Raw genomic sequence first — 22,015 nt, forward strand, 5'->3', positions numbered from 1 at the left:
TAATTATTTTACAAGAGCATTTTTTTTTTCAAATCCTTGCGCACATGTGAAGTTTCCTTATGAGATTGCACCGAGTTTGCGTTAAAGCCCTCACGAAAATCAAGCCGCATCTTATCAATCGGGCCACCTGCTTTGTCAGAGAGAGAAATCACATTATTTCAAAGCAGTCTGCCTCAACGCAACCTTCTCGATACTGCCTCTCATCATTTTACAGAGACCTGCAGGCGGATGATTCGTTTGCTTTCGAGTCCGGCTGGAAAGGCGTGGCCTCGCCAGAAACCCGTCCCCCTCTTTCAGAGCTGGCCACGCCGCTTCTCTCCTGAAGGCGGACAGACAAAGGCACTGGAAACACCACAGCCCCCTCCCCTCCACCTACTCTCTCCCCACTTCAGCCAGCCACTTCCTCACCCCACCGACAGCCACCTCCTCTCTCCCCTTGCAGATCCCGGCACTGCCCTTCAAGACAGGGCCCGCCCACCAGACCTGCCCCTTCGCCCCCAGACCCAGCCTATCAATCAATCCGGGATCAGCCACGAGGGGCGGAGTTGAGGTGGTAGTCTCAGCCAATGGACTTGCGAGGTGCGGCAAAGCCGCTACCAATCGGCGGTTTGCTTCTTTGAGGGTGCGGTGTTTGCTGTGCCTGCTCTCGGCTGTGAGGTGCTGGCGCCGGCTGTCGCTGCCGCCGTTGTCGGCGTCTCCGCCGCCTGAGGTGTCGCGGTAGCCGCAGCAGCCTGGCCCTGCCTTTGTCCCGGTGTCACTGAGGATGAGCCCCCGCGCTGCTCAGCGCGCGTCCCGCCCTGCCCGCCCGAGTCCATTCATCTAGCGACTGGTGAGGGGCGGGCCGCGACCTGCTGATGTGTCCGGAGAGGGAGCAGGGCTGGGGGGCGTGTGTCAGTATCATGGTTGGCACTGCCGGCTGGGACGGGACAGTACTGCGGCGGTGGGGTACTGTAGCAGAGGGGGGAGCCCCGGGCAGGAGAGCCAGCCGGCCACGTATGATGATGGGAGGGGACCGGCTTCGAGGCGGAAGAAAAGTGGCTTGGCCGCCTGTTCTGATAAGTCTCTTCTGACCCTCGTCACTTCCCGGCTACGTGGACATGTGTAGTAGTAGTCAAAACGGCTACCTTCCCCCCTGCCTGCTCATGGCCTGTGGCTGGTTCTTTGAAACGCTTCAGACCTTCTCCCTGTCGACACTGGCAGCGGCCCTTGCCAGATTTCCTTAGCTGGAGATTCTCGGCAAGCCTGTCGTGTTCTGACTTTGTGGGTGATACTCGTCTGTGGCTTTTGGTAGCAGCTCTCAGTGTTGCTGTCTTTGAGCAGCAGCGTAAGCACTAGAGAGCTGAAATCTGGTAGTTAGCTTAAAAGGATATTTCTGTGCAGTCTTTTGGGGGGCCAACCACCAGACCTCTGAAATCCAGACCTTTTGTTGGTGACATGGTCAGTGCAATTGTCAGCCTTCATGGAAATTCACCACGCTTTGTGGTTTATAAAAAATAATCATCAACCAGCAACATCTGATGTGGATATTCATTAGTAATATTGTACCAGAAGTTCACAATTAATTCAGAAAAGTCAGCTTTTCCTAAGAGTTGATGTATATACTGGATATAGTTTAAGTGTGGTGAAATCCTAGAATAGATTTGTGGTTCATTGCTCTTGGCTTATCTCACGTTATCTGTTTCAATAAAAATTGTTATTGTGGAAATACCCTTGCTATAATTTTGTCTATACCACTTTCTGTATGTTTTATTTCATTTTTACAGTTATTAAATGTGAGTAGTTGTGCCTATTTCTAGTTATGCCAAGTACAGTATTTCAGTGTGTTTATTTCATACTGTTTATATATTATGATTCCTAACTAATAAATGTGCTATGACGTGTTGCAGCTGAATTTAGCTACCAGTGGTATTTTGGTGTTTTTTTTGACAGGCGAGTCTGCCTTTAATTGGCAGTGCTTGTTAGTACTGTTAGGGGCAAATGGATTAGAGTTACTGGATCACTGAACGACTCATCCCAGTAAGGATTATGCCATTGTCACTGAATGCGGAAGTTGTAGAAACAGTGGAGAGAACCTCTAAAGGTCACCTGTGCCAGGGGTGTACTTGTGCCAAGTGGTGGCACAGAGGCCCAGGCCCTGTAAATGAAGCAGCTTGTATCTGCTATGGCCCAGGGGACATAGCAGGCATGTGGAACTTGGGAGTTTTTAAAGGCAGGTTGGTTTTCCTCTATAGCTTTACTTCCAGGCAGGTCATATTCACTTAAAACTTGAACAAGTTGCTTGTTGTCTAGCCCATTTTGAGAGCCTCACTAGCATTCAATTTATCATTTGAAAGTTCTTCCTGGCATACAAACTTAACCTCTTATGACAGTTGAACAAATGACTACTTATCCCGCTGTCAGGGGTAAAATGGACAAGAGTTGGACAGGGCTTTGGGTGACATGGTCTAGTGTGAGGTGTCCCTGCCCATGGTAGGAGGGGGGTTGTAACTAGATAATTGTAAGGTCCTTTCTAACCCTAATCATTCTGTGAGACTCTGTAACAGCTGTCTTATTCAAACACACTGTGTTATCTGTAGAAACCACAGCTGAAGGAGAAAATTTTTTCAGTATGTACTCACAGGTTGTTTTGGAAACCTAGTAATTCTGGTTTCTATTTCTAAAGTTTTCTTCTAATGTACTTCTTTTAAACCTTGGTATCTCAACTAGAGGCATCACTCTACCTGATGTGTTTGTGTATTGAAAACAGCAGAACCCTTACTTTCTGTGTCTTGTGTTGCAGTGCTTCTGTAACAAAAAGAATTAGCTATTTAAAAGACTCTATGTGGGAATTTCTGACTGTCAAAATACTCTAAGATGCTGCATAGCTTGCTCTTACCCTTTTTGCATTGTATATTTAGTCACTTCTCCTCCCCCCCTCCCCCAATATATTGTGTATTCAAATAATATTGTTAAAGGGGCTGAAAAGACTAGATTTATGCCCAGACTTAAACAAATGTGCAGGGAATTTCTTAACAGGTTAAGCTATCTGTGGATAACTGATCTTCTGAAGAGAAATCAGTAGTCTAACTGTTCTGCTGCTTATAGCTGAAAGCTGTGTATTTATCTAGGAATTCATGTGCGTTTCCTTGAGGATATGTTGCTTAGTGCCAATGCTACTTTTATTATATTACTACCCAGCTTTGATTTGCTAGTCACTTTTGTCAGACTCTAAACTACTACTTTAATATGTACTAGTAAAAGTTGCCTTGAGGTAAGACTCCAGTCAACAGAAAATCCTAGAAAACAGCAATATGATAGCAAATTCCCATGTCTTTTATTTCTAGAAGTTTTAGATTTTTAATTTTTTTTTTATTTATTTTTTTTTAGTTAGCTTACTAATCAAGTACTCTGCATGTTGCCTCCATAAGTTTGTTTTGAATACAGATATTTTCAGGATTTTCATGCTGTTATGGTTACAGGTCTTTTGTGATGTTATGAAACGTGTGAATGGACCAACTTGGAGAATATTATTAATTATGAGCATGCTTGTTTAAAAAACAACCCCCCCTTCCACTCCACCCTGGAAGTCTTTGAGATCTCACTTTACCCTTATAAGGATGGACTCTCTATTTAGCAACTTACTATCAAAAGGAAGAGCAAATGAATTTTGCACCTTTTGGAAAGCTATGTTATTTACCCTGTTATTGTTTTTTTTGTTTTTGTTTTTATTTTTTCTTTTTTTTTTTTTAAAGGAGGAGTATTAGGATTGACCAGGGAAACTCTAGGCTTCTTTTATGTGGAAAATAGAAACCATTATTTAGTTCCATTTTTAGGAGAGCCAAATGCTAGGCAGTTTTTCACCAAGTGCATCCCAGGTGCAACTGGTGTTTAGCAAAAAATCAGTATCACATAAAAAAAATCCAACAGAAAACCAGTGAAAGGAATGAGGTTATGCCAATTTAAAGATCAAGTAAGGTCTTGATAAATGCATTCTTAGTAAAGCAGCCTAGAGCTGGGTTTCAAGGCCATAACACTAATTTGACAATTAGTTATTTTAATGCAGAGGACTTGGAAGATGCAAAACCAGTGATCTGTCTTCAAGTGGCACTGAGCTCTGACTAGCTGAATGTCTTGTTTTCTTTCACTTTGACGCAAGACCATTGTCTCTATTAGGATGAAAACAACTACAACAGCAGCTGCTATCTGCTGCCTTGGAACTGGTATCCACATCCGTATTAAACAGATTTTGCTAGATCCAATAGTGAGTAGAGGCTTTCATCAGGAAGAATTTGTAAGACCACAGATAAGAATTCTAGTATCATGTGTGCATCCCAGTCTGAATGCCAGAAATGTATATTGAAACTGCCAACCTTGTCATAGGGGTTGGTTGCTATCAACCCTTTTTCTCATAGCACTCTTGTATCTTTGAGCCAAAAGCATACAACCTCTGTGGAAATAAATTCTAGAAAAAAAGAAAATTGTGAATGTGTTGATGGGAGAATGTGATCCCACAGATGTGGAAATGAGCAGTCTAGTATCTGCCTTTACCCAGTAGCTTGTGATGTCTCTGTGCTGAGCATCAGTGTTCTGTTCATCGCAAATATTTGTGCACAGTATGCTCTGCCTTCACTGGGTTTGTCTTCTGAAAGACATTAATGAAGAAAATACTTAGTAGGAGGTTCTAAAGCTGCCTTGGTTTCATCATCTTCTGGGCTTAATTTTTGTGAGAATTCATATTACCAGAAAACGATTATATATATATTTATCTATTCTGGGAAGCATCTTGGATAACAAAATAGGTAAGCACTAACCCACCAGAAGCCCCATGTAAGCAGCTTTGATATGCAGATATTTCTGGAACTCCACAGTGGGAAACATCTGCCAACTGGGTTCATTTTTCCCAGTGACTGGACAGAATCTTGAGGTTTCACATCTGCCTTTTGCTGTTTGCAGAAGCTGAAATTTACTAACATAATTATCCTTAGTCCTTAAGGTATTTGTTAGCTTAGTCATATGGATGTGCAGCTTTGATTTTAGACTTCTTACAAACAAGTGCCAAATATTTGCCTATTTGTAGTGACTTCTTGAAAGAAACAGATTTTTGAGACAGTAGCATTAGGTAAAGGGGTGCTTTTACAGCTTCAGGAGTTCTGCCTCCGTAAGGTCAGATGACCATCTGACACTCTCCTTCTTGTATGTCTGACTGCTGTGGTGCAGTGGTGCTTTGCCTTTCTGAGGACCTCAGACTCCTGAACTCAGTTTCAGGAGGCAAAATACCACACACGCTTTCTTGCTATTTAGGAATTCCTTCCAAGTTGGTTGTAGTCTTTTAAACTTTCCTGAGCTGTGAACTTGTATAATAAGTAGCTCATGTCTTTAAGAGAAAATTCAGAAATCTGCTTGCTGCTGAAATAAAACATCTGTAGGATACTCTGAATACTGCTCCCATTCCTCATTTTTTGGTGACTTTTTTCTATAATGAATATGTTAATTAGGAATCAGTTTTTAATAAGACCTTGAATTCCAAATGATGCCTGTTGTATCATACAAATATTTAAAAGATGATATTTAGCTATATATATGTCTTTTAATAATTACAGCATTAGGAAGACACTGGTATTATGACATGAATAGGATTAGTGCTGAGAAGCCTGCAGAAATACCTAATACCTGCAAATAAAAACAGATACTCAGATGGGTGCCATATTCTGGACATTTAAATTCAATGTGTGAAAAATGCTGGTGCTGTTCCTACTTTGTGCTTATTTTGGGTGCTGATTTGCAGCTGGAACTCCATACAGTAGTAAGCATTTGGACAGCACAGAGGTTTTCACCCAGACATGAGCATCAATTCACAAATTAAAATTTCAAGGTTTCATTTAAAGACCTCCTTTGTATTTAAAAAATAGATCTGATTATTAACCTTTTTCAGATGTTGTAATAACATGATAGTGGGTGTTACTGGCATGCCAGTGTTTATTATGGAGGGGTAAAATCTTGATCTATAGCCTTCTGTCTCGAAACTCAAGGTATATGTATCAGTGTACTAATATAGCTTCTAGTGTTGTAATCTTTATATTAAAGAGGGCTGGGTTAGAATGACCTGTAAATAAATAATTCAGCAGAGCCATATTTCACATAGTTGCAGTAAATGTCATCATAATGGAGTGAGTATGAGTTATGCAAGGTTATATTTCTGTCTAGTACCAGACTTTTTATTCTTTTAATGTGTAGTTTGTTGTTCACAGTATTTTATTGTTTAAACTAGAGCTCAGGTGTTTTGAAGAGGTTTCTCTCTGGCCTTTCTGTTCCTTTTTTGGAATGTCGCAAGGTTTTTTTGGAACCAGGCTTTGCTTTCTTGTGAATTGTTTTCTCGTACAATTCAGTGTCTTGAGTAGGTGTGTATCTGCACCAGGGAAGGTATAGCATGAGGCATGGCAGGGCTGCTTCCTGGGGTGGCAGTGCCATTTCATACCAGTTTATCTAACAAATGAGTCTATTTTATGGTTCCCCTGAATAACTTTTCTTTGCCCTTTTTGTTTTTACTTTTCTTTCTTTGTAGCACTAATAGCAATGTCTTAATGGTGAATTGTATTTAAGATTTGCTTTATCAGGCATATGTAAAATTAATACTTCTTCCACAGCGTAATTTTATTGCCTAGTGGCATATTGCTGAAACATGACAAATTAGTTTGAGGATAATGGCCCTTCTGACACTTTTCCAATAGCTGTCCAAATATTTTTTTTTATTTTTTTTTTAAATGATTGCTATTTAGAAAGGTGTTTGATGCGCTGGTAATCTAAGTCTGCTGATACTTTGAGTCTGTCCCACTTTGATTCCTTGGAGAAGCAAGTCCCCCCAAGTCCTTCCCCACAGGGCTGCTCTGAATCTCTTCTCTGCCCAACCTGTAGCTATGCCTGGGATTGCTCTGACCCAGGTGTAGGACCTTGCACTTGTCATGGTTAAACTTCGTAAGGTTGGCATCAGCCCCCCTTGCAAGCGTGTCAAGGTCCCTCTGGATGGCATTCCTTTCCTTCAGCGTGTCAGCCGAACCACACAGCTTGGTGTCATGAGGTGTTTAAACACTCTTAGATTAGAAATGGCTGGGTTGTTTTTTTTTTCATGAAAGTTTAGATTCTGTTACTAGTATTTGCTCTAAACAGATTGCTTTCAACTTGGTGGTCATCTTGATAATTTGTGAAATAGGAGAAGGACTGGTATTTCTGTTTTCTTTTCCAAACAAAATAATCTGTCCCTGGCAGTTGTTTGTAGGTAGAGACATTAACAAAATGCGGTTATACCCTTAGTGCCTGAAAAGCAAGGGAAGGTAAGCTTGACAGGCTTTTTTTAAAGGGGTGGGGACCAAGGAGTGGAGTATGCATATATACAATAACCACTGAGCTGGAAAGATAGCAGGGTGGGGTTTTTGTTTGTTTTGTTGTGTCCTCCCTCTCCTCCCAAGGTTTTGGTAGCATTTTTTAGTTTTATTTATTCAGCTTTCATGGTGGCATTGTCTAGCTTCTTTTGGAATATTTTACTCGCAGATAAAACAACTTTAAATTACAGTTTGCATAGCAAGCAAAAACATCAAGGAGGGTTGACATATGACTGAATAGTAGTTCACCCGCTTTTGCAGCTTATACTTGAAAGATTGAAGCGTGATGTTTTTTGGGACCAAGTAGCAGTTGACATTAAGTTAGGCAGTGAATCAGTGATGTATATAGTTCACTTTTTCTGTTTTAGATGGGTTTATCTGTGATTTTTATACTGATGTCTGCACTTTGCGTGCTGTAACCCTTTTAAGTATAACTGCACACGTTTAACAGGCTAGATGACTGCATCTGTCAGGCCTTCTTTAGAGAAAGATGGATATGCTATAGGTAAGTATGCACAGATAAGCAGAAATGCTGTATGCTCCAAACTGTGAATGTATTTTAATGTAGGAGAATTTATATCTTTTCTGCCCTTCTCCTTCTTCCTCCCTTACCCCTTCCAACTTCAGCCTTTGCTTCTTCCCACCTGTTTGAGGAGCTTTAGACATTAGTCCTTCACGAGTGCTGACAGCCTGAATTTATGTCTCCTGTACTGAAGTTGCTTTGCTTCATTCTGTTGCTATCCTTCCTGTCACCATTGCTCTGAGAGTGGTGGAGAGGAGCCTTCGTGGTGATTCTATAGAAGAGACTTGGTAGGGAGATGGGTAGTCATTCAGACCAGGGAAGAGAAACCAGGGAGCAATCGTTTTTTGCAGTGGCTAAGGGAAACTGTGATGGGCTCTCCCTCTTTCTGCGTGTGACAAAGCTTCTGATTGATAGCCAAGGATTTGTTAGTGGATGATTTTTTGATTATGATTTTGAATACAGTTCACATGTATGCTTGAAGATTTATGTAAAAGGAAGGGAGGAGATTCCTGCCCTTGGAGCCTGGGGTAGGGAATGGTCTTTTAAACTGTCTGAATGCCTGAGTATAAGGTTAGATGGTGCAGGGTAGGTCAGTTAACCCTTGCCACATTTCTGGTTTGATAGGCATTTAAATTACGTATCAAATACAGGGGAATTTGTACTATATAATATAAAATGCAGGGAATTTTTTTTTAATTAATCTGTGCTATTTTTCTCTCTTCCAGGTCTCCCTTGCAATTATGGAGTGTTAGAAGAATTAAGGTAGTGTGGAGGGGGAATCCCCCTCTGCACACTTGAGATAGTTGGAATTTTCTATGGACAAGAATATTTGTTATATAAGATGGTGAAATAAGACTTCTAAAAATATATATTTATAAATATTTATTTGGATCAAGTGCCAAACATAGCAGTACAAATATTTCTAATGGCAGCTCAATAAACTGGATTTGCATCCTTGGAATTACAAAATTTTTTAAGGCACTGTGTTGTGTACTGAATTGAGTGCCTTGATAAACTTAAGGGCTGTTCCCCTTAAGGAGAGGAGTAGGTGAAAATGAATTCTCTCATGCCAGAGTGCACTTCAAAATGTCGATCTCTACAGCATGCTTTGGATGTTATTTCTGTAGTAACCAGAGGAAGCGAAGGCCAGATCAAAGCCTTTCTCTCTTCTTACTGCTACAATGCTGCAACTCTAAAGGATGCCTTTGGTAGAAACGCTCTACATCTTGCTTCGTCTTGTGGCAAAAAAGGCGTGCTAGACTGGTTGGCTGAGGTCAAAGGAGTAGATCTCTCAGTGAAAGACAAAGAGTCTGGATGGACAGCTTTGCACAGAAGTATATTTTATGGATACATTGATTGTGTTTTGTCGTTACTGAAGGTGAGTGATTTGCAGCTGTAATTTCCATCATCTACAATTTTTAGATATGTATTGCTTATGTAAAGGGGGGGTTTTAAACTTGACTGGAAGTCTCTTGAGTGTTGTCTTACTGCTGTGTTTAGATCACAGTGTATTGATTTACTTCAACATTAACTCTGTCTTTGTAAAAGATGTCTGCCATTGCCGATGAGAAATCAGTACTGACTAAGGATTGCTGATTAATTGTGGGCTTCCTTGAAGACTGTTTTGTGTAGATGATATTATGGTCAGGATCTGAAAAGTAGAGAGTGATCAGACTAAAGATGCTATAAAAATAGACTCTTCAGTAATTATACCAATTAGTGTTTTTAGAGAACATAAAATAACGCAAGCTTAAATGGAGTTAGAAATGAATCTAACTTTTGAGTGAGAAGCACTTTAAGATACGAAACATTTCATTAAGCAAATCTCCATTTCATTCATATTTTAATGAGGGCTTTTGCTTAGTGCCTCTCATTCCTTTCTTGCAATTGCTGTTTCTTCCCTACTACTTAACAAGTTATATATATTTTTGATTGCTTTTCCTTCTGTTCCTCCTGTCCCAAGTACAGCAAAGTGAAGATTTATATATGGCTGAGATGTCCAGGGTCCTTTTAATCATGTGAGAAAACAAAATATTTGTGGTTTAGGGTTACTTAAAAGCTGACCTTTTAAGGCAGATAATTTTCTATTTTGAGTTCAGCCTTTTTACAGTCATGGCAGTGACTAGCCATTTGTAAACAAAGCTCTCTGCTTTCAACAGGATTTTAAGCAAAATTGTTGTGGATTCAGGTTTTTGTTGTTTTTTTTTAAGGTCTGGTAACTGTTAAGTATGTATTTAATGTGCTGTACCCTTACATAGTGAGGAAGTTTTCATTAAACTTGACAAAAGTATGTGTTTGTACAGGAATTGTTCAGAATTCTGTTCTCTAGAAAACTGGAAACTCTGTATGTGAGGTCTGAAAAAGTAATCAGTCCCCTAATGTGTGTATCTGTATTTTTGATAGTTGCTTACAGGAGGCCTGTACAGCTTTCCCAGGTATATTTTTCTTAGTGCATAAATGAATGACATTTTTCTGATAGCTCTGCTGATATTCTTCTAAGGAGCAGAATGACACTCATGAAGAGTGATCTGCCTCTCAGTTCCTTAACTGAAGTCTCCCTCCTGTACTATGTTATTGTCAGATGCCTCAGTCATTACTTTCATGGTCTTTTGCTGTACTTGTTTCTTTATGTCCATGTCTGTCTTGTTATGGGGAGTCCAGACCTGAACCCAGCACTCCAGCTGCAGCTTGCCAGTGCTGAGTAATGCTGTAGTGTGATGAGTACCTTCTGGCAACACTCACATGTGGCCCTGGATGCTTTCACCCTTCTTAGCTGTGAGGACGCGTTGCTGGCTTGTGGTCAACTGGTTGTCCACCAGGAGTCCCAACTGCTATTCTGCCAAACTGCTTTCTAGCCAGTTGGCCTCCAACTGTATTGGTATGATGGGTTGTTCCTCCCCAGGGCCAGTGTTTGCCTTTCCCATTGTCAAAATAATGAGATTCCTCTCAGCCCATTGCTCCAGCCTGTCTGGGACCCTGTGAATAGCATCACAACCCTCTGGCTTATCAGCCACTCCTTTTGGTCTTGTATCATCATCAGGCTTGCTGAGGGTGCACTCTTTTCTGTCATCCAGGTCATTAGTGACAATGTTGAACTGTACTGGTCCCAGAATCAACCCCAGGGTACTCAGCTAGTGTGGGTGGCATATTTCTGTTGTGGGCTGGAAGCAGTTATGATTTACTCTCAGACTGTACTTAACTACAAGTTTTGCCAATCAGCAATTAGGGCTTGTTTTTAAAAATTCAGACCATGTGGATGCCACTGCAGCCTCTGTTCTGCTTGTAATGACTTGTACAGCTGCCAAAGAGAATATCCAGCTACCTGTTAAATCATAAAAATAAGTCGGTCTTTCTGTCATGCAGTGAATTAATACCAGCACTGTTGCTAGTAGGGTTGGCTTTATAATTTGGAGAATGCATGTTTTTGTTGTTCTGGCTAGTGTTTTTCCAAATGAAGTTATGGGTTAAAATCCCTCCTGCAGCTGTGGCTAGCTGTCCTTCTGTCATGCTTGAATGACTTGTACTCCTTGATTTTTGTTTTTCATGTGTTTAGCTCTTAATCATGAGATTCTGTAAGGTTTTCCTTTTTTATTAGGTATGAGCTAGTAGGTACAGCTATACATCCCTTAGATTCTGACTGGGGATATCTGCAGTTCTTCCCTTCAGGGGTGTGATTGATGACACTTGACTTCCTTAAAACCATTGTTGGTGTAACAGCATTTTTTTTTTTTTTTATATTAAGAAAACAGTATTCACAGAGAATATCTTTCTCTCTGAGTTCTAAAGGAATGACCTGTTTGCGCTTTGTACTTCCGAAGCTTCCCTGCTGTTCCTGGTCTTATCTGGCCATTTTGTCCTCTAGCTTAGGAGCTGTGAACCACTGTTCCTTGCTTGTTTTCAAAGAATACTTTTTTCTTTTTAATTTTTATTTTCTCACTTCTTAACTTGCCAAAAAACATGCCGTTATAAGAAAATGGATTGTCTGAAGCCGGTAAATGCATTTTCAGTAAATACTTGTGCTTTCTAGATGGCTTTACTTTATCTTCCTTTGTGTTTTACTGATTAATTCTTATTAATCAGTCAATATTCATAGAATTAAAATCCCAGTTAATAGGATAATACAATATATACATGGTTGAACAGGTTTGCACTGTTTCTGTGGAGTGTTTTGTTTGTTTGTTTTTTCTCTATCAGTCTTGCTTACCATTTAGTTGAATTTGAAGATTGCCTTTTACTAGTACTAAACCTCAGTTGAAGATATGTTTAGCTTCTTAAATGTTTACCTGACTTAATTCAAGGAGTGGAGTTAAAATTAACTTACGTTCTTCTCTTCCTCTCCTTCTCTTTCAGCATGGTGTTAGTCTCTATGTTCAGGATAAAGAAGGCTTATCAGCTCTGGATCTTGTGATGAAAGATAGGCCAGTCCATGTGGTGTTCAAGAAAACTGGTAGGAAATCAAATAGCCTAAACTGTGTTTTACAAAGAGATATATCTCAACAATTAATGTATGTAATGGTGTAGACAATGTTTCCTGTTTCTAATTAGGACTGTGTAAGTTACGAGATACCTGAAGATGCGAGGTCCCTAATATAGGACAGCAGGTATAGAATCTTGGCAGTAGACACAGGAGGCACCTGTGTAGCAAAAATGGAGGAGTGATGACTGACTTAAAGGTTTTTAAAAAGGGTGTGTGGGGGGGAGAGAGATTAAAAAAAAAAGCAAATGATATAATAGGTAACCTAAATTGGTTGTGGAGACTCTATCCTTGGAGATACTCAAAACGGGAGAGAAATGGACCTGGGCAACCTGCTGTAGCTGACCCTAATTGAGAAGAGGTGTTGAACTAGATACCTCCAGAGGTGCCTTTCAACTTCAGTTATTCTGTGTTTTATATATTTTTGTAATATATTTATATATTTAATATATACTGTTTTTTATATATTATTCATATATATTCTGTTATTTACATATTATAATGATAGGACAAGAGGTAATAGCTTTAAACTAGAAGAGAGTAGATTTAGATTAGGTATCAGGAAGAAATTCTTTACTGTGAGGGTATTGAAACACTGGCACAGGTTGCCCAAAGAAATTACGAGTGCTCCACCCCCGGCAGTGTTCAAGGCCAGGCTGGATGGGGCTTTGAGCAACCTGGTCTAGTGTAAGGTGTCCCTGCACATGGCAGGGGGGTTGGAATTATGTGATCTTTAAGGTCCCTTCCAACCCAAAGCATTCTATCGTTTTTCTCCTTTATCTCAATCCAAGTTGTCAGAGAGACTTTCATGTCTTTGCATTTGATAGTTTACATCACTTCTGTGTCTTTTGTGAAAAGAGAGGAAACATGTTCTTTAATCTTCAAAATGCTTTTAGACAAGGTAGCTTGGTATAAATTAGTTATAGTAGTCCTAAATATAATTTCTCCAAACAGAAAATGTAAGAATAACTCTGAGCACACAAGATTTTTCCTTGACAGGAGATTAGTCTTTCCAGTAGTTTTTATTTATTTTCATGCTGTTTTATACTTTTCTACTCCTTCTTTCCTCTTTTCTCTATGTTGTTCAGTCTTATGGTACTGTGAAATTTTGTTTTTTTTTTCAGCTTATTTCCAGTCTAAGTAAATTTGGTTACACTGAAGATTTGGGTATTTTAATTTCAACTTGTGAAATATGTTAAAATTCTTTAATCTTTTTAATAGCGATGAAATGTACATTGATTTGAGCTTTTACTCAGAAAACGGTGTTCAGACATCACTAACTGAGAGATTATTGAAAAAAAAATCTGAAGTGTTATTTTTTGGCTACACCTGTGATTTGAAGGTGTTTATGGCTTTCATACATGACAGCATAAACTTTTTACTAAACTGAAGGAAAGCATGTGTAACCTAAGAAAGTAGTAGTTGTCTTCAGAAAACATAACAAGTAAATCTGCTGCTGAGGAATGTTTGCATTTTCTGCTGCTGGAAAATATATATAAGTAATGTTGATCATTGTATATTATTAAAATATTTTGTCATAGTACCTTCTTATAAGAATAAATATTTTTAAATTTCAGTTCTATGTAAAAAAAAACCAGCTTTGCTCATCAAATTTTAGATAAAACCATCAGGAGCTGCTTGTCAAAGTCACCAGTATTTGCACAATACTGGTAAATTTATAAGCTGCAGAGATAATGTTTTTTCATTGCAGATCCCACAGAAGTCTACACTTGGGGAAACAATATAAATTTTACTTTGGGTCATGGTGGCCAACAGGGTAAACATCATCCTGAACTGGTGGACCTCTTTCCTCGGAATGGCGTGTATATCAAACAGGTATTCTTAATGTGTTAAATAGGCATCTTTCTTGGTGAGCTTGGAGGGGTGCATGGGGGGGGGGGGGGGCAACAAGTATCAAAGGTGTTAGCAAGTTTTCAAAGTTTTCATGTTAAAAAAAACAAAAGTTGGATCTGTGGGTTCTTTTTGTTTATTTTGGTGTTTTATTCCTCCTCCCATCTCTTTTCCTTTCTTCTTATTTATTTCTCAGCAAGCATTTGCCATTGATTTGGCAAGCAGCTTAAAGCAGCTGAGGAGTACTAGAGTAATATATTCTTGCTGCTCCCCCCACTATCGCCTTCAATTAAATCATGGTTCTCTATTTTTGTGGGGAGAATGTGTAGTACCTTTTTTTTAAATTTTAATAGTAGTATCTTACTTGTATTTTCAGAAACAGATCTTTATTAAAGCTGGACTTCTTCACAAAGTAGTTTTAGCAGGTGTTTTCAGGTTGCCCAGGAAAAATGATCTGTCCTCTACTGCCTCCTTCCCACCTCTTTTTTTGTTCTTTTTCTTTCAGGTGGTACTCTGTAAATTTCATTCCGTGTTCCTTTCCCACAAAGGTCAAGTTTATACTTGTGGACATGGACAAGGAGGACGATTGGGTCATGGTGATGAACAAACATGTCTGGTATGCCATCTCATGAAGCGTAGCATGTAGCATGATGTTTCATTTATTTCAAATAGCAAATCTAAAAAGTGAACTAGAGTTTTTGTGAGTGTACTTTCAAAATGAGTTTGCTGTTGATTTCAAGCAAAACCCCTTGCTCCCCACTAAATAACAAAAAAAACCAAAACCTCTCTAGTACTACTAGTGAAGTGGCAGAGAATAGAAGAACATGCATTTAAATATATTTCAAGATAGCTAGATACTGCGGTCACACTTCTGTATTACGACTGAGTTGTTATAAAGGGTAGCTGATTCCAGACAAGGGCTGGATTCTTAAATAGGTATGTGATATGTCAAGGCTGGCACAAAAGAAACAGCAGTACTGTAGAGCTGTAGTGATATGAAGAGTCATAGTAGGGCTGTTATTACTGGATTTGCACAGCTGTAAGTGAAAATTCACCTACTGTTTTATTTTGAACAGTACGTGTTGCGATATGCAATACCAAAATATAAGAAGACTAAGATATGATGACAATACAGTTCTTAGACTTCAGTATCTTATCCTGTGCACGCTTCCTGGTAGTATTCATTTAGTTCGCAGCACAAAGATTTTTTTTAATTTACAATATCAAGTTCTGCCAGAAATTTGGTATTATGTTGCTGGGTGTTACAGTGAAGAGTGGAGCCCAATTCTTAACACTTTTATTTTTTAAATTTGAATTTTATGATATTAGAATTTTTTACAAATTGCTGTTTGATATTAGAATGTTACCCAGTTGAATGAGGAGAACTCACAGTAGAGAGTGCATGAAGAGTCAAAGATACAGAACTGCTTCCTTATTCTGTGGAAGTTTCTTAGGATTGTCATGTATTCTGAAGGGAGAAATCACTCATGGTAATTTAAAAAGAACAAGAGAGGTAATATTAAATATTTGTCCAGTTGTCCTGAAGATATAATTTCTAGCCGAATTTCAGAGCTGTCATCCTCTCTGACAGCAAAGGATACATTTCAAATGAAAGTCTTAACTGCATTGAATTTGGTAATTATGTTATTGAGTTTGTTGTATAGTCAAATGTGTTTTCATCTGTAGTTCAGTATTTGGTTATGACTTTCTGTTGGTGTTTCTTTAGTTTCATAGATGACCACTGGTTAATATGAAACCAGAGTTATCTGTATATCAATTTTTTTTTCTTGTTCAGATTCCAAGACTCGTGGAAGGCTTAGCTGGCCATCAGTGCTCCCAGATAGCGGCAGCTAAGGATCATACTGTTGTTTTAACAGAAGATGGATATGTTTACACTTTTGGTTTAAATACTTTCCATCAATTGGGTATTCTTCCTCCTCCTTCTAACTGCAGTGTTCCTAGACAGGTAAAAATAATATCAGTCAAGGCTTAGTTGTTTGGTTCTTTTAACAGAAAGTAAAAGAAAGAGATCGTGGAAATAACTTTTAAACTTTTTCAGGACCATACAGTCCAATTGAATTCAGATAAAATCTTGGTTCTGTGTTACCATCCATCTCTGTCTTAAATACATAACTGTGTCCTGATTGAACATCTTAGTTTGTAACCTGAACTGTACTGAAGTTGGTAGTGCCCAGTCTGATACAAGGTACAATTGCCAAAACCCTTTTCTTTCCCAAATTGTTCTGTAGCTGAAATGACATAAAAGTAATAGATATGTATTACTTGAGATTCATGCTCTTCTTTTGAATCACTGGATGATGAATCTCAGCGTTTGGTGGTTGTATTCTTTGCTGGAAGCACTGTTGATTCTGGATTGGTAACGTTTTGGGAAGAAAAGGTATGGACATCAACAACGTAATTATGTTTCTATGCTCAATCTAATTTTTTTTTTTTTTCTATGTAAGTAAGAGTTACATTACCTTTTATTGAAGGGTGCAGTTCTGCAGTGTGTTTAGGGCATTAGGACTTACAAGCTGACACTTTTTAGCTGATGCTGTTGCAGCATCTGAGTTGTCTGTGACTGTTTTGTACGTGACCTCTGCAAGTCTTGTTCAATATCATGCATATGAAGACAATGTAAGGAGATTTGGTTATAGTTCTGATTAAATAATGCACAAAGTTTACTACTTTTTGACACTAGTGCTGAGTACTCCACTTGACAAACTTCTGAAATAATTCTGACTTATTAGGCTGTATGTGGATTGTTACCAATGCTTCATCCTTAGTGACTTAAGGAGTTAAATGTCAGAAATTTGTACCTGTGGAATTCACCTGTTTCTGCTTAATACTAAGATGTACTTTGGATTTGTGCTTAGGTTCAGGCAAAAAATCTGAAAGGTAGAATGGTGATTGGAGTGGCTGCAGGCAGATTCCATACAGTGCTATGGACTAAGGAAGGAGTTTATACCATGGGGCTGAATGGTGGCCAGCTAGGTAAGTTAGAAGTGTTCTGAAGGTAAACCCCAGCCATTAAAAGATGTTGTTCATGCTAAAGCTGTCATCTACTTCTTAAAGCTTTCTCTCCTCTCCCTCTCCTTCTCTCTTTCTCTCTCCCCACACCCCCCTCCCCCCCCATCTCTTTTAATTAAACCAGTCTCTTCATGCTTTTCAAGAATATTTTTCATTATTGCTGGTTACTTTCACATTTTGAGATGATGGGAGCTGGTCAGGCTTAGCTCTGTTATTTGAACTCTTTATAATTCTTTCACTGTCTATGTATCTTGTGTGGTCCTGCTACTATAGACTTTCAGGAAACAGGATATTGCTGCTTGTGTTGCAGGTCACTCCAAGGCGTGCTTGTCTCCTTCCAGCAATTTGGCTGCTATTGCCCTTGGTAAACTATAAACTAACATTCAGCTCTCCTGTCTATGTCCTCCTTTCAACACACTCTGTAAACATGCTACTAGTAACTTTTCCATACTAACATTTTTAAACTGAAATTCTTGCCCATATCTAGATCTATTTTCAATAATGCCATTAACAGAATCTTTGCTTAACTCAATATTATTCTGAATGTCAAGATATAACCTAATAAAAATATATTGGCAACTAGTGAACTTATTGATTTGTTGTCTGAATGGGCTATTTTAGTTGCTTTTGTCTTTTTTAATGAACAGGTATTGCGATATCGGTTTGGATTTGCATTTTCACAGTTCTGTATCTATGAGCAAACAAAATATTAGCTAGCTCTGGTACTTAGAGTTAATCTGCATCAGTTCTGGCATCAGGTTCAGACACTTTTTTTTTTGTGTTCCTATTTAAGATAGCAAAGGTATGTCAAAAAGCTTTCAGAGAAGTATCTTATTAATGAATATCTTATGGGTTGTTTTTTTGTTTTGTTTTGTTTTTTTTTTAATATGTACCCTTCATATAAGTTTGGTTTTTTTTTGTGTTGTTGAGATTGAGTTTATTCTGCTGTGTGTAAGGCCCAGTGCAGTACTGTGTGGAGACAATAATTAGATCATGATACAGTCGTGTCAGCTGGGCACTATGATAGACCTGTGATAATAAGACTTGACTCTTTAAAATGTTTGGGCATAGCACTACACTGTCATGTGACAGGGTTGCTTCCAGCTTTAGAAGTAGCTCTTCTGCTTGCTCCTGGATATTGGTACTCTGATCCACTCTGTGGTGCAGATGTAAGTGCACACAGGGCAGGGTTATATTATGTATGAGATTCTTTGGCATAGGTTTCTTTATGCAACAGAGCAGCATTGACCTGATTTTTTTTTTTTTTCTTAATATGTTTTCAGAGTCATTACATTACAGCTCCAACCTTGTCCATTGTTTCATGTAACTGCCTGTTTTCATGCATGTGCACTTACAGTAATTTTTATGATGAGCTTCCAATGGCTGAAATAAAGCTTTAGTTATGCCAGTGTGATAGTATTTCGAGTGTGTTGAGCTGTAGTATGATCTAATAAATGTTCTTTCTTTGGAATCAAAGGCAGTACCACTGCGGAGTTTAACCTCATTAAATTGCTTTCTCTGTAGAGTATGCCTTACTTCAATTTTTGTGTATCAAGTCTTGAATGTTTTCTGGAGTTTGTAGTGAACTAACAAGTATGGCTAGTGGGTCTCTTATCTGTGTAATTATCTAACTGCCTCAAAAATCTTTTAGAATTTAAAGGTTCTTTAAAGTAGTTTAGCAAAGTGTCCTTTAAATGCACAACGTGTGGGATGGCAAATAATGATTTTGGGTGTGTTTGTGTTTTCTAGGTTATCTGCTGGATCCTAATGGAGAAAAATGTGTAACTTCACCTCGCCAGGTTTCTGCTCTACACCATAAAGATATCTCTGTGTCCTTGGTCTCTGCAAGTGATGGTGCTACAGTATGCGTTACTGAAAGAGGAGATATTTATTTACTTGCAGACTACCAATGCAAAAAGATGGCTTCAAAGTATGTGTTACTTTTCTGATTTGTCATGAAGAACAGTAAGGTGAAGATTTCACTGTAGTCTTATACTTGTAAACTATTTTAAAGATTTTTGTGCAGAAAGTAGAGATAATACAGTGCTCCCCTGGGTTTGCTTCATTTGCAGTTCTTTCATATGAACCGCAGCTGTCATTTTTGGTTTTTTTGTTGTTTTTTTTGTTTTCATATATTCTTGTTATTAGATGAGGTTAAGTTGCCATTTGTGCTTTACCAAAGACATTTTAAAAACTAAACAAGCAACAAAGCATGCTAAGAGGGAGTATTTTGTGCCATAGGCTTAAAAATACTGAAACTGGTAGTTTTGGTTCCTCTGTTAACCTGAATTTGCGTAAATGCATCTTAGAGGCATTGAAGATCTGCTGTTCTGTTTAGTTATGTTGTTACAATTTTGAATCAGTAGTTTGAATGAATTTCTTAATTACTGTGTGGATAATAGTATATTATAAAGGGTAGTTTAGGTTGCAGGTGTAACCTTGTGACATCATTGGTACATAGGCTAAAACCTGCATATAAAACCTGTTATAAAAACTGGGCCCATGACTCATACATTTATGAAATTATTTGATACCATTCTCTCTTACTTAGTTTGTAGTAACAGATTAGAAGAGAGAATTAGCATTTTTTCCCAGTAACTCCCAGTTAGCTTTTCAGCTTCACGTCGCATTCCAACAGTATTTATTGATGTGTGGTAGCTTAATACTTCATTTTCTGCATGGTTGTAAGTGAAGGTGTTGGAACTTGGAGAAACTTAATACCGTGTACTGTGCTCTTAATAAGAATAAGAAGCTGAAAAAAGGTAACATGGTTTTGATCAGCTAAAAAAAAAAACCTGAAACCCACCACAAACCTGAGAAATGGTCTCCTGAGGTAGGATAGGTCTTTTAATAAAAATGGCTAAACTAAATTCACACAACTATAGTTTTTGTACTGCTGAAGATTGAAGATAAATCTTATCCCAGTTTTCACTTCCAGAATTTTGTGAATAACTTATGGATATGATGTAGCTTACTTAAAAGCAAAGCAAAAATTACGATCTCCTCATAGTATTTTATTAGCAGTTATCTCAGTAATGCCAGTGGAGAGAAACTCAACTTCAGTAATTTTTCAATGTCACTACCTCAACTATTTTTTTTTTCTTCTCTGCTGCTCTGAATGAAGAGGTGACTGTCGTAAGTACAACGTAAGTGCACAATGAAGAAATACTAATTTAACCTTCTGTGTTCTTTCAGACAGCTGAACCTTAAAAAAGTTCTTGTCAGTGGGGGATATTTGGAATATAAGGTAGATACCCAGCATCTTAAAGAAAATGGAGGTCAGAAGATTTGCATTCTAGCACTGGATGAAGCTGGAAGAGTAAGTTGTGTATTTGGAAATCATAACCATATAGCAAGCTACATACTGATTAATGAAACTTTAAACATAAGACAGGACAAAATCGTGCATGGAAAACACCCATTTGATTTATGTATAGCTGCTGGTGATACATTTTGGTTTTTTAAAGGGCTATGGGAAGACTACTGAAGTCGTGTACAGTAGTGTATTTTTAAATCTGTAGACACCTAACAGATTTTCAGTGAAGGTGTAAATGCCTTTGCTTTTACATACATAAGTGGTTACATACCATACATGGTCTGTTTGGGATTTTTTGGGGAGGTTTGTTGTTTTTTTTTTTTTTTTTGCCTTCCCTGTCTATCCTCTCAACCCACCTACCCAGTCACCTTCACACGCTCCAAAATAGTCTCTGAAGTGTTAGAGGGTTTGCTGAAAAGCAGCTGCTCTGTAGATGTGATGTCCTTCAAAACCTCAGCCTTTTCTAGATCTGCTGAGCGATATGAAACTTCAGGGCCATCTAGTGGTGTGTACAGAAAGGTTTTGTTACTGAAATTCTGCCTTAACGTTAAAAAATGAGCTTGTATATCAAAATAGGGAAAGTGGGGAGCAGTGGTTTTTGTTTTTGTGTGGGTGGCTTTTTTGAGGGGGGAGGTTATGGTTTGTGGGTTTTTGTTTTGGGGTGTTTTTTTTTTTTTGGTTGTGAGGGTTTTTTTGGTTTTTGTTTGTTTTTTTTTTTTTTATTGCATTTGACTGAATTATGCTTTGGGATGTGTTTGTTGCATCATTAGTTTTCTCAGATATTATACACTTCCAGTTCAGTATTTGTTCATGTGAGGTTTAGCTTCTAGCATCTGTAGTATTGGTAGTGCCCCTTAAATGTCTTTGGGACACTTCTTTAACTGTAAAAAACTACCGTATCTTCCTGCATCAGGGGAAATGTGTCAATCTACATTTCAAATACTGGTAAATGCTGGGATCTTTAGTGCTCTTAGGCATTACACAGTATTGAGTAAGGAGAGAGGTGGAATCTTAATACTTCTGTTTCCTGAATTAGTGCTTCCTGGTTTGGCTTGAATGTACTCTCTTTAGGAGAGTACTGTTTAACTGGCGGAAAGAGAAGGCTTGGCGGGGGGATCTTCCATCTTGAGGGGAACCTGTAAAGAAGATGAAGCCAGGCTCTTTTCAGTGGTGCCCAGTGACAGGACCAGAGGCAATGGGCACAAAATGAAACAAAAGAGACTCTGTCTGAATATCAGAAAGCATGTTTTCACTGTGAGGATGATCAAGTGCTGACACAGGTTGCCCACGGAAGTTGTGGAGTCTCTGTCCTTGGAGAGATTCTAAAGTAGTCTGCATGTGTTCCTGGGGAACTGGCTCTGAATGGCACTACTTGAGAAGGGGGATTGAACTAGATAATCTCCAGATATCCTTTCCAGCTTCAACCATTCAGTGATTCTGTGAGGCTCAAGAGAGGGGAGAGTAAA

General features: G+C 38.7%; 1 protein-coding gene across 3 annotated transcripts in view; it reads left to right on the top strand.

The window, feature by feature from the left end:
* Positions 1–605: 605 nt before the first annotated feature.
* IBTK (inhibitor of Bruton tyrosine kinase) overlaps positions 606–22,015 on the top strand; it is a 58,645-nt gene continuing 37,235 nt past the window's right edge. For 2 of the 3 annotated variants that reach the window (XM_061460411.1, XM_061460412.1), the window contains exons 1-9: positions 607–829; positions 8,604–9,256; positions 12,229–12,325; positions 14,064–14,188; positions 14,709–14,819; positions 15,999–16,169; positions 17,080–17,197; positions 18,983–19,163; positions 20,429–20,552. In XM_061460411.1, coding sequence (XP_061316395.1) covers positions 8,933–9,256; positions 12,229–12,325; positions 14,064–14,188; positions 14,709–14,819; positions 15,999–16,169; positions 17,080–17,197; positions 18,983–19,163; positions 20,429–20,552 — 1,251 coding nt within the window. In that variant the 5' untranslated portion in view covers positions 607–829; positions 8,604–8,932. Of the gene's footprint in view, positions 830–8,603; positions 9,257–12,228; positions 12,326–14,063; positions 14,189–14,708; positions 14,820–15,998; positions 16,170–17,079; positions 17,198–18,982; positions 19,164–20,428; positions 20,553–22,015 lie in introns of all 3 variants that reach the window. The other variant, XM_061460413.1, reaches the window with a different exon arrangement.

The sequence above is a fragment of the Pezoporus flaviventris genome, unplaced genomic scaffold, assembly GCF_033815535.1.
Source record: "Pezoporus flaviventris isolate CSIRO_AGI_PZ_B2104156 unplaced genomic scaffold, CSIRO_AGI_Pfla_v1 ptg000031l, whole genome shotgun sequence".
In the NCBI taxonomy this organism is placed as follows: Eukaryota; Metazoa; Chordata; class Aves; order Psittaciformes; family Psittacidae; genus Pezoporus; species Pezoporus flaviventris.